Below are 13,545 nucleotides of genomic sequence, written 5' to 3' on the forward strand. Positions count from 1 at the left end.
ATGGCTTGAAAAGCAGCCAAAATATGGTAGAACAAAAGGGGAGACTTTATCAAGGCAAAATATTAGCTGAGGGAAAGAGATATCTTACCCCCTTGATACATATGTATAGAGTAGGCAAGAAGTGTATAAATATTACATGTTACTTCCATTGGTATCCTTCTCAGAGTGAGCTGAGGTAAATAGGCACTGCTTAAATATTTAGAAGTTTATTTAAGGATGAGATGAATGGCACTCATCCTAATAAGCAATGACTAGTTATTTCCATTCAATGTACATAATTTCGCTAAGTAAATCTACAATTCATCTTACACATAAGGATCTACCCAGCATAGTTACTGTTATGTCATTGCTATCTCTTACAAGCAAGAGTTGGTCAGAATTTCAAATTTAGAGAGTTTTTTCACTAGGTATACAAGTACCCAGAAAGTTTATCACAGTGTCACTTAAAGCAATTGAGGTTCAGCAGGATCAAGTACATGTATGCTGTTGCTTAACTCTAGCAAAGACAAGTTATTTTTCTCATGTCTAGGCTTGTTAACATAGATAGTATGAATCTTTCAGCCCATCCCTAATACTTGGCTAACCATCTGAAGGATGCTACTGTTTTCAGGGAGGAACTGCTGAGAAGAGCAGAGCTTCTGCAGCAATTCCTCTGTTTTCTCCTAGGACATGCAGTAGCACTCGTGTCAGGAAAGAGAGTGGGAATTTGCTTCTGTCCCTGACCTTCTCCCAGACCTTCTCTGACTCTGGCCCAAGTCTCATCCTAGGCAAGGTTGAGAACATCAGTCTCATCAGGCCCATAGGTGACTATTTTTGTCTGCAAACTTTGAAGCAATCAGTTTCTCCATGCTTTCAGATCAGCATGTTTAGTGAATGCACCAGCCACACCTAGTCCTGTGTAAAGCTCCCCTAGGTACTAGGTGCAGAAAAAAAATAGATGCTTTTGGAAAACACAAGTCTCTCCTGTTGAATGCAATGGGGAATGAAGGTGAATCGCATCACATGAGTATCACCAGCTTACTTGCCAGATTGCAGAGTCTGTGGTATCCCAAAGACCATAAAGCTGTTTTTTGTTTTTTTGTTTGTTTGTGTGTGTGTGTGTATTTGTTTTCATTTTTCTATGCATTGGCGCAAACGTCTAAACTGAAAATCCTGTACCCAGAACAGATGTCACTGTGAAATATGAGGCTAAGCTGGAAAGTCTGTGCAGACTTTTGCAGAAAGGAGAACCATGCAGTGTAAATTTGCAGAGCAGTGTACAGAATCCCTGGGTTCTCTGAGGAAAGCAGTGGCTGAGATGGAAGAACTCTTGCTCCAGGAGCCAGGGAATTCTTACAAATGACTGAAAGAAGTGCTTTTCCAATTGGCCTGATAATGTGGAAGTAATTAAGGGAATAATTTAATTATTTCTTTTCCTACTGTCAAGTGAGGAGCGAGTGACTCTGGTGTTTTGGTTCCTCCTTACAGGAGCAGTTTTATCCCATATCAGTAAGATACTCCAGTCTGTGCCTGATCTTCAAATTATGATATACCAGCTTTGCAAGTTATATTTCTAGGTTTTCCAGGGCAAAGGATTTTTGGAAGAAAAACATCAGCAAGATGGTAATGATAGAACAAGGGAAATGTCATCTTGTTGCCTTATAAAGATGTAGAACTGAAGGTCTGTCTGCAAAAGTTTATTTAAATAAACCTCTTGACATAAATAGCTATTAATATCAGGAGACTAGCATCGTTGCAAAACAGCTCTAACTGAAATAAAAATAAATTCCTCCCAGTAATTTTATCTACTTCTCTCTGAATGGCATCCCAACTCTAATCTCCGTGTATCTTACAAATATTCAGACTTTTTTCGTTGGATAGGGACAGTACTGCTGGCTTCAATTCCAAAACAGCATGACTGATAGAAGGAAAAAAAACACCTGAAGGCTAAGGAGAAAGTCTGTGACAGAACTGAGAATAGAAACTAGACCACTTTGTTTCCAGCCTCTTTAGCTAATGCAATAGGAATCTGAGAACTAAAATTTCATATGAACTCATAGCTTGCTAGATATAAGTCATACAAACAGAACCAAATAATACTATTATTTTCTTTTGTGTTTTATCTCAAAAGGAAATAAAGTTCTTGTATTACCAGGGTGTGATTCTAAAAACTTCAGATGATCACTTTCATCAGTTTGCAGAAAACAATATTGTAAGTTTTCTGCTTTGTCTGTGCCTAATCTTCCAGCACTTAAACTGCATTTCCAAGAGCATGCATCTATAAGGCCTGATGTGAATTGCATTGGTGTCAATCCAATAGCTTTTTAATGTTCAAGATGAGTATCCCTCACTGAGAACTCATCTCAAGTTTTACTGAAATATTTTCCACAGTTCCCACATGAAGATACAGGCACTGTAGATCCACTTGACATTACAAAGGCTTTTCAAAACTACTCTGAATATATTAAAAAAAAATCACTAAAATAAAAAGGGAGAAAAAGGAAGTAATTGTGGATAAACTCTACAGAACCAAAATATGAGTTTCAAATTTATTTATTTTTTTTCCAAAACATACATCAAACTCATGTAGTTATGACTGTTGGCCCAAAAATTTAATTAAGTATACAAGAACTTAGAGATGACATGTAATGTTCATAATTTTTAAAAACATGCAGCAGCTGGAATAAATGATAGTAAAAGAAGGTGTTAGACCTTCTCAAGTGTTGATGATGGTAAAGGCAAGAACTTGAGCACAACAGGCAGACCTGAAGCCCAGGATCATCAGGGCAAAGATAGTGGGGATGTTGACTGAGGAGAAGAAAATACTCTTGCTAGATGCCTGGGTGGCCACTTACCTGCAAAATCTGAAGGCAAAGTTCACGTTGCTGGAAACAACAGTAGGGTCCTGTTGGCAGGACCCCAAAGGACGTCCCTTATGTTGATGCTTCTCCTGAGGTGTGTAGTTTTCTTGTTCTCCTTGTGGCACTGGACTGATGAGAGCCAGGAATAACAGTCTCAAGAGCAACAAAGGAACATTACTTGCAGTCAAATGTCAAGAAGATATAAAAACAAATTCAAGGCTTCTTGAAGTACATCGATTTTGTGTGTCTGCCACACCAGAATCAACTCATTCATTTGGCCTTTTGAGAACTCCTCTGGTTATTACTTGATCAGATTATATCAACATTTGTCTTTCTCAGCAGTCAGTGAAACCACTTCTAAAAACAATTAGCAATCCAAATCTATGAGTTTCCCTTTTAGCCCAACACTATGAGAGTAAAGTGACCATGGGGGATCTGAACATATATCTCTGATTCAGTGCTAGCTTGGCTTTTGTATTACTGCAGTCATGGTCTGCTTTATTTAACATCACTGTGAGATTTGAGGAATGGGGACCTGTGCACCTCATCCCCTTCAGCTCTGCATGGCTGCTGGAAGGAGAGCTGAATGCAATTGTCCTTGGATGTTGAGCCTTTCTCAACAGTGATCCATCTGCCAAGGGAAACTCTCCAATGGCCTTTTCCTGACAGCTTAATCCAGTTTGCAGAGTCAGGGCAGCAACCAGAAAAGGGCTTGCACAAGAGTCAAAAACCGTCAGGTCTCTAAACACTTTTATTTTAAGATTGAAATACAGACCTTCTGGTTAATAAAAAAATCTTTTTATTTTAAGATTTTATTTATTTATTTATTTATTTATTTATTTATTTGGGGGGAAGGGGGCAGACAGTGGCTATGCATATATGCATATTTTGCACTATATCTAAGTTCATAGAACAGAATTCAATTTACAAACTTTCCACTTCATGAAAGTTTTTGCATGCTCAGATGTGAGGTATTTCAGTTGTTTGCATCATCAGATTATTGCTGTGTTATCTGAGGACCAGGACAAATCCTTGATGAAGAGAAGCCTTTTGAAAATATCCATTTACTTATTGTGACAGCAGACACAAAGCACCAGTCAGAAGAAACTGTCAAAACACATCCTTAGCAAATGCATGGGAGTCCCACAGTTTGCAGCCTGCTTTGGTTTTGAAGTGTTTCCTGAACTGCTTAGTTTGGTCCACAGAGGGGGAAGGACCTCTAGTTCTCTTGTATTTTGGGAAGTAGCTGGTGAAGGCCTTCCAGCATGACTAAGCAGCATTCAGAAAAACTGTGCTAGAGCTTATAGGGCTGAATGACAGAGGGAGTTTCCCACTCCTGTTGATTATGCTGTCTCCATTTGTACTTTTATACCAGACAGCACAAGAGCACAGACCTTAAGCCTGCAATTACTCATTCTTGCATTTTTAGTACTGTTCCTGATACAGGTATTGTGCGTGCCAATCCTTCCAGACAAGTTTTATGCACATTTTCAGGGTTAACCCAAGCCAGGAGTTATTTCCAATAGGCAGCCCTGCTGTCTTGCAGGGTCAGAGTTAAGCAACATCAAAATGGGCTGTGATGAGACAGCTGAGCTCAGAACCAGCAAATAGACCTTGGAGCACTTTGTTATCAAGCATAGATGTAAACTCTGGAAATATAATTAATCTCAGTGCTTGTTTTACCACTTCCGGTTAATCATATCTTTCTGAACCATTATTTCTTGATGAAGCACAAGATTTAATTTATATTTAATCTATAATCTTGCAACACAAGCACTTTTTGGGTGTTGGGACAACTGAAATATCCCCTAGGTATGTTTTAGCCACTGCTTCCACATTAAGATGCTTGTTAAAGGTCTTTTATCTTAAAGGGGAACTTGAAGAAGACAACACAAAGTAGACAGCAGTGGACATTCATGCCATCAGCTATGAATGCTGTAAAGGAAGGAAGGTATGGGAAAGGACTCCTCCTTCCAAGGTCTGAAAGTGATTAACCCCCTCCACAACTTTAAGTTACATCTCACTTACCTTATGAGCCCTTCCAATGTCACAAAATATCGTTGCTTCATCCATCACTCACTCACCAGCGTGGTTTGCAGAGTTCATTAGGATTCATTTGCCAAATCCAACTCCAAACCATTCTCCACCCAGGGAGGAGTAAACATGGATTTCAATCTACCAGGAAAATATCTTCACCAGCACTCCAGGTCTAATGCTAAATAGACCTGGAGGTCTAGCAGTCTTGCAGGTCCAGCCTGACCAGGATGTTGGAAATACATGATTGTCTGCCTTCAGGAAAGGGCGGGATGTGAACATGAGTATTCCTGAATAGCCAGTATCTAAGGAAAACACTCTAACTGCAAAGACTTGGCACTGGGGTGTATGGGGGGTGGGGGGGAGGACTGGGAGATACTGTTGTTTTAGGAAGGTTGGTCTCTACAAAAAGAGATTTGTTCTAATGCTACTAATTACAATTATCAAATTGACCTCATGACCTATTGACTAAAAATTCTTAATTGTCCAGCCCCATATATTTAAAGAAAATGAATGAGATACAACACGCTGAAAAGGGCTGTTCTGCACTTGACCAATGTTAAATACATTTATCCTTCTTAAATAGTTGCTGTTGAACCCAAGGGATGGAACAGTATATCAGGTTGATACCACACAAGACCAGCTGTATTTGTTAGCAGATCTCTTTTCTTGGTGCTGCAGACCCTAAGAAGTGCCAAGTCTTGACTCTGGATTTTGACACTACCTTGGATCAATAAGGCCACATCAAGAGATGTCAAACTGGCACAGACATCCTCAGAATGCTGAACAATCATTTTCTCACACAATTTTTTTTTTCATTACTAGCCTGTAGATGGAAGTGATTGTCCCCACTACTCTGTAGTGGTGCAGCCTCAGCTCAAGTACCATGTGCAGTTTTGGATGCCACACTATAAGGGCATAAAAGTCTTAAGACCATCTGAAGGATGGATGCAAAGATGGTGAAGGGTCTAGAGAGAAAGATATGAGAAGAATATGAGAAACAGCTAAGGCCCCTTGGTTTGTTCAGTCCGGAGCAGAGCAGACTGAGGGGAGGCCTCATGGCGGCCTGCAGCTGCCTCATGAAGGGAGTGGAGGGGCAGGCACTGAGCTCTGCTCTCTGGGGACAGCGACAGGACCCAAGGGGATGGCATGGAGCTGGTACAGGGAAGGGTGAGGCTGTGTGCTAGAAAAAGGTTCTACACTGAGAGGGTGGTGGTAGAACAGGCTGCCCAGGGAAGTGGTCACAGCACCAAGTCTGCCAGAGTTCAAGAAGTGGTTGGAAAGTGCACTCTAATATGTTTTAATTTTTGGATGGTCCGATGAGAAGTGAGGAGTTTGACCCAATGATTCTTGTGGATCATGATATTCTATTATTCTATTCTATGGTTTTCCATAAAAGACATCCACACAGAAGAGAAAGCCTAAGACATCCCTGGGTGGACTGCATTTAAATGTTAATTTCTCACATCATCTCTCCAAGACCACATAAGAGTTTGAGGCAGCTGAAGAAAACATTAACATTTTCCTTGCTTCCTACTCACTACTCAGGAACAGCTTGTTTGTTCATTCATTATTTACTAAAAAGGATTTAAACTGTTTCTCTAGTTTTTCAAAGATAACATATAGTGGCCATTAGAAAACTAGTATATACACTTTTTCATAATTCGCTAATAAGTATATCTTGGTAATTATTTTTCTACTGGAAAAGGGAGGAAGAACAACAATTTTAATACTGACTGTATTCTTGCGTCAATCATTTTTTTTGGAAAAAGAAAGTGTTCGTAACAGCTTTGATATGGTTTTAATTGCAGACTATAAATGCATCAAGAATGCAGTTAAAATCAAAAAGACATGCTATGGACCACTCATTTTTCATTAGGGTTCACAATTTTTCCTATGAAGAGGATGCTTTGAGTATATTGATCAACAATCAACAACAAAAATGGACGATTGAATTTTACAACAGGAGGAACAGAATGAGGAGCAAAATCTGTGCCAGTGACTGCTGCAGCCTCTGTGCCATTTTCATGAATATTCAGCAGTGACTTGTGCATAGCCTACAATAAAACACAGCAAGAATTAGCATACATACAGGACAGGTGTGGAATGACTAAAATTAGCACTAAGTTAATTGAGCTATTGCCTTTCACAGAATTGCTGATAGGTCATGAACAACACAACTATAGCCCATAAAAGGTGTTTAGCAACATTGTCTTAATGAGCAAGTATTTTCCCATTCAGTATTCCTCACCACAGTTTCTACCGCAGTAGAAAAATCAATCTTCATATCAAATTGTTGGTACTAAGCTTTGTTTCTCTAACCCCATAATACTATGTTGTCAACAATTTAACAGCCATTATGAAAGCAGTAGTTACATCTCTTCACATTATCTTTTCCTCCCAGGAAGTGGGATGCTTTCCTCAAATCTGGTCCATCTTATGTGATTAGCACTTGTCATTGTCTTCTATGGAAAAGGTTTTAAAATCCTTTAAATTAGAGAATGCACACATTATAAATAAGGGTTATTTTTCCTGCTAAGTAAATTCACGCAAAGCACCCCCAACAGGTATCCATGGAGGCTCCTTTCACATGCAGAAGCTAGGCTGTATTTTGTTCCTGGGACAAGTGATATACCCCTTCCAAGCTTGGCCACAAGTCTCAGCCTGTCAGAAGGAAGACAGTACTCTTATCTCCAGATCTTGTACAAATCTCAGAGAACTTACTGTGCTAGCTAAAGTGTTCTAGTTCACAAAATGCCAACCATTTCCAGTGATAAGAAACATTTCACAACATGACTTAAAGATAAATGGTTATCAAGGAATCCACTACCATCATTTCTGTTGATAGACTTACTCTTGAAATCTTCAGATCAGGCTTTCCTGTTATTCCAGACAGATCAGCCCAGTCAGAAAACACATCTGTTACACCCAGATTCATGAACATTTTCTTTAAGTCATAGGTACCAGAAATAGATAGCTTTGGAATATACACTTCTACCCTCCTGTTAATTCAAAAGAAAATTATGGTAGTTATTGCAACCAAAGTATATCTTGAATTCTCCCAACTTGCTGGTTATTCTTTTGTGCTAAGAAGCCAGTCTTCAGATTTATACAAGATAGCAAGACAATGGTCTGGAGAATAGGAAAATGTGGTAGCAGAAAGATGGGATTTTTTTTTAATCCCACAACCACCACTTGAATGGACAACAAGCAGCAGTGGTGCCAGCATGTTAGTGGATGCATTTGCATTAATTTTCTAGCCCTGAAGGTTTTTCTTTTGTAAATCACACCCCATTCCCTGAGGGATCTTATTGCTGTTATATTGCTATGTTACTGATATTAACACATTGGATTTGAGAGAAAAGAAGTGGAGAAACTTAAGATTAACTAAAAATGCATGAAGAAGGTGAATTTCCCAGGTCACAGAGCTCTTCCCTCATCAAAAGGCTATGCTGATTCCAATTGTTGCTAAGCATATCAAATCAAAGTCATTTGACCTGTTCCTTTATATCTGTCCCATACATAATTCTTCAATGAGCACTTGAATTAATAACTATAAAACTTGATTATAGTATTTAGACTTTGGATTCTGACTACTGTGAAGCATCAAATTAGAATTTACCGTCTTTCAAGTAATCTTTCCCATTTAGACACAGTTTCTTTTGTCAAGGCATTTTCCAACCATTTCATTTTTCCTTCATTAGGCAGGACAAACAACGCTGCAACATCTCCCTTGTAAGGAATTTGCACCACCTTGCAAGACAGCATCTTGTCAGAATACATTTTATAAAAGCTATCTCGAGTCATCATCTTCACTTCAACTGAGGTCTTTGCATTCACATAGAAATAATCCTTGCGAGTCCCCTTCACATTGAAAGGATTTTCCCAGTAGGCTTAAAACCAAGAGAGAAAAAATAAACATGTAATTGTATTCTAAGTAGGATATATTAGTATAGTCCAGACTAATTCACAACAGATAAATCCATATATGAAGATTTACACTCATACTCAAAGATCAGAGGTATTCAAAATTCATTCAAGACCTTTGCCGTAATGTGTTCAACAGTCAAATATCCCAGGTTAAAGTTCATATGGACTCATACAATACCTTTCCTAAGTCAAATAAATTAAATACAGTAACTTCATCATAAACTTTTATTTGAGAAAAGTGATGGTTGACAAGAAACTAATGAGTTTCTTTACAATAATTTTGCTTGTAAAGCAAGTTCCACAGCAGATGACTACTTTTTTCCTTTTTAAAAGGTAGTACATTAATCTCCTTCCATGCTTTTTCATCTGTTCTTCATCTTGTAACACAAAGGAAAAGCTTATATGCAAGAACCTGAACTTTTGGGCCATATCATAATATGTTGATAGTTGATCATAACTCCACTACAGTAAGCAAAGTGAGTTTCCAGGGCTTTAATCTCCAATGCAGGGATCACAATTTATCACAATTTCCCATTCTGTAGTTGTTTTGTTGTTTTTTTAAGTACTGAATAGAACTAAAATTGAAAAATAAGTAATAAAATGTAAACATTGTTGTACCATGGTTATTTTCTAAGTTTGATCTTTTGTCTGTCCCATCATAAAGAAAAACCTCAGGCTAGTGCACTTGAGACTAGGGTACCTAGATTTAACAGAGTACATGAAGTAAAATCTATTTTACTGAATGCTCTTCTATTTTCTAACATTGCCTTCTGGGTGGTAAATTCAATTTATGTCCTGCATGCTGCTATAAATTGACATAATGTTTAAGAGTAATTTAATCATTGACAAATCAGTACATTCTCAAGTACCTCTTGGTGTATGTATGTGTATCTATCTATAAGTAAAATGGGATGACAAGCTGTCATTTAGAGCCCAACTCCATAGGTATGTACACATCAAACAGATATGGACTGTAAATTAAAGTGTTTGGCAATTTTTGATAACTTCCTCGGATTTTGTTTTTCTACTTCATACAGCATGTAAAAAAATTGCAGAATAATTTTTGAAATAAGTAGAAAGTCTAGGAAGTCTGGTAGAAAAATTTATAATTGCATAAATCTCTTGCAGTCTGACATTTCCATAAAACTTGAAAATTGCAGAGTGAACTTTTGTGTCTGCAAGCTTAGAAAAAAATTAGATTTAAAAAGCTTCAACGAATGAGAACTTTCAATGTTTCTTATAATAGCCTAATCTTAACACTGTCCTTTCTTTTAAGAATAATTCAGAATTAATTTGGGATATTTGGTTCAGTCCAGGCCAAACTGAAGTATTGCAGTAACATCTGTATAACTTACCTTTGAAATAAATATAATTAACAAGTACCATTAGAGAGTTTGGATCAAGGTCTGTAAGTATTTGATTTATCTTCCCATGAGTTTGGTTCTTTATGTGATCATTGATCACTTTTTTAGCTTCAGTTGAATTCTGGAAGTTACTAGAAATAATTTTTCCCTTGTATGTTTTTTGGATATCCTTCAGAAATATTTTCAGCGGCTTCAAGTGTTCATCTATGAACAGGGTGTTCCCCATGCTCAGCTGCACCTGACTGCCAGGACGGTTCAGCAAGGAGAGGAGATGACGAAAGCCATCATGTATCTCCTCCTCCCGGGTGCTGGTGAGATTAAAGGCCAGCCCCTCCAGCACCTGAACCCGGCTTGCAGCTCTGGAGCCCAGGGCCAGCAGGGCAAAGGCAGCAGACACACTGACTGGGGAGAAGAAAATGTTCTTGCCAGGTGACTGGGCAGACGCTTGCCTGTAAAACCTGAAGGCAAAGTCCGTGTTGCTGGGGACTATCCGTTGGCAGAACCCAAGAGGATCTCCCTCATGGGAATGCCGCTCCTGGAGGTGAGTTGCCTGGGGCTCATCATCACGGTGGTCAGGCTGGATCATGCTGTGAACAGCAGGGTAAAGCACAGCCACCAGAAAGGATACTGTGAGGGTGGCCTTCATCATCCTTTGCAGTTACTGAGGAGACAAAGAGAAATGGTTTCAGATCCTGTAGAACAGTCAGTCAACATCTCATCTTTTATTTCTCTCTGCTACTACCTTCAACAGCTATTTGTTAATTGGCATTAATCTCCTGATCTTCACCTTTTCTATGGCAGTGTTTTGAAATGCTGCTGCTTCTGATCGTAGATGTAATTCCTATCCAGTACTGCCCACTTCAGTTCTGCTTTCCTCCAGCTGCAGGAGTCCTTTGTTACTGGAAGCTTGTGGAGAGAAAAGCACAGGAGTATTAAAGAAAAATCAGAGGAAGAGAAATTAAAAGGTTGGTTGTTTTTTCATCTCCATTTTATGGTGAGGTAACACATTGGGAGCTACTCTTACTTCTATGTTTACCTCAAAGAATTGAGGATTATCATATTAGTGCCTGAATGATATTTATGTCAAATCAGCAAGCTATGTCAATGGAAAAAAATACAAGACTGCAACAGCCAAAAGTCATGTGTCATCTCCCCTTCACCCCCAATCCTGCCTCATTTTAACATAAAAAGTGAGTAATTACAAGGGAGCAAGTAACTTTTTCTGCTTCAATACCTGGTTAGATCAGAACACGTTGCTTTATTTTAGTATATTAAATTACCATTCCACATGCACATACCTTTCAGATGGCTTTCCCTGTTTGTACAGCCCCAGCACAGCCAGAGGGTGAGGCCACTGCACTGGGATTGGCCCCTCCTGTCTCTCCAAACTTTGTATAGCATGAGGCTGTTTCCATGAGGCACATAATACCTCAGCTAGAGTCATTCAGGAAAGAGTCTGGGTTGTGGTATCTTTGTTATTTCTGACAACTGCAGTCATTTTTTGTTTGCTGATGACTTCTATTCTTACCTATTAGACTAAGAACCTGCAGGTATGCTTTGTAGTGTCCTTCATAGTGTCTAGAAAGTTGACTTTATCAAATAAGAGACGAGAGCTATTCCAGTTAAAATTTGTACTAAAGACTAGAAAAGCAACTCCAAACAGACTTCATCTAGTATCTTACTTAAAGTGGAATAGCTTTTGGGAAGAAGATTGCATGAGTTACATGATCACCTTACAACTGGTGGCTAAGGCACCCAGAAACACAGGCTCAGTAAAAGCAGGAGGGATGTTCCTTCGGATTTCAACCAACCTGCATCAGCATTCTGTCCACTCAGATTTGGGTGAAAAGGACACAGATTGTCCTTCTGCAGATTTACTGTGAGATCTGAGTAAATCAGGACTTATGGGGAGCTTGGCATAGCAAAATTAGCTTTATGAATCCTGCCTGGACCACACTGGTGTAAATAAGACACCTCATGCCCACCAGAGTTTTGGTTCATTGTAAGCTTTAGGGAGTCTCACTAAAGATAACAAACTAGACTGACCATTGGGAAGTAAGAATATTTTCTCTTTTGTTAATGAAGCAGGTTTATTCTAGATGTGAAAGAACTATTTTGGATAAATATTCAGAACAGAGTTATACTTGTGGAACTGCTATAATATACCCCTACAAGTTGCTATTCAATATTTCTTGAAATTAAATTCTGCTGTTATTTGAGTGCTTAGAAACCAGGTCTCACCCTTGAAAGCAGATGTGCTTCATGACTCCCTAGCTAAATGCCATATAGCTGCACCAAAATATTTAAGGTAAAGATATCTGGGTACTTACATTGCATTCAGAAGGGTTCTGCACTCATACAGGTCGTGTTGTTCCTGGCTGCTTTACTCACACTGCTGTTTTCCTCTGTTAAACATTACATAGCCTCAAATATAGATTATCTAGAAGGACAAAGCTAAATGCTGATGAAGCTAATTTTCTTGGCTATCATATTCATGTGTCCACATCTCTACTCCAAACAGAGCGAAGGCCATCAGACCAAGCCAGTCAGTAAAGTGGAATGTTATGTCCCAAACAGTAAGCAACACCTAAACAAGTATTAATTAAAATGAGATTTGGTGCCAAAGGCAGCTGCTTTTTTCTATGCAGTACCTGAGACAGAGATTACCCTTCCTCCGAAGATGTGAATTCTGCCCAGCACTAAGCTCTGACAGCCAGTGGCAGGGCAAGGGAGCTTTGGGGAACACCTCGTTATCAGCCATGCTACCCAGCCTACTGGACTCTGCTTAAGGTAACTTTTTTGAGTATCTGATCATATACACATCCTCCTGGAGCCACTGACAGTTGTCATGGGACGCTCACTTGAGGGCATTGCCCTTGTTTTCCCCACCCTGTTACACATCCAAACCTTGATGTCAGCTGCTTAAGTTACAAGAAAAATTCTAGTAGAATTAAGATATTTTCCTTTATGTTATTTCCTTACTAGATTATCTTTTTTTGTTGTTGTATTAGAATGTTGTAGTCATATTATTCCTATGGCAACCTACTTTCATAGTGGCATAATCATCTTGTGTTTCCTACCAAGTACTGCCTAGACTCAATTTACATCCCCTAGACCTGTCTCTTTTTGTACTGGATTAAAGACCCTACTACTGTTATAAATCTCCTCTTTGTTAAATACCTAGTCTCACCAGAAACTCATTTCTTAAGAAAAATACAGAAATTACATAGCTCTTTACTGGTCAAATTTTTCAGGTAACAGGTTCTAATAATTTCCAAAGCTAAACTTCATTTTCAGCATTTCTTTCTTTCAGCAGAACAGTTTTAAATGTTTCTGTAGATCTTACCAATCCCAATATTTAAGTGCACCTACTGTGA

The 13,545-nt window shown here is 38.8% G+C and overlaps 1 protein-coding gene across 1 annotated transcript; it reads right to left on the reverse strand.

The window, feature by feature from the left end:
• Window positions 1-6,739: 6,739 nt before the first annotated feature.
• Window positions 6,740-10,817, reverse strand: LOC311210361 (alpha-1-antitrypsin-like; the record flags this gene model as incomplete). The annotated part of the gene is made up of 4 exons (XM_084288259.1): window positions 6,740-6,931; window positions 7,729-7,876; window positions 8,497-8,767; window positions 10,160-10,817. The coding sequence occupies 4 exons, from the start codon at window positions 10,815-10,817 to the stop codon at window positions 6,740-6,742; spliced, it is 1,269 nt and encodes a 422-aa protein (XP_084144385.1).
• Between the last annotated feature and the right edge of the window lie 2,728 nt (window positions 10,818-13,545).

The sequence above is a fragment of the Netta rufina genome, assembly GCF_964035555.1.
Source record: "Netta rufina genome assembly, chromosome: 5".
NCBI lineage: Eukaryota > Metazoa > Chordata > Aves > Anseriformes > Anatidae > Netta > Netta rufina.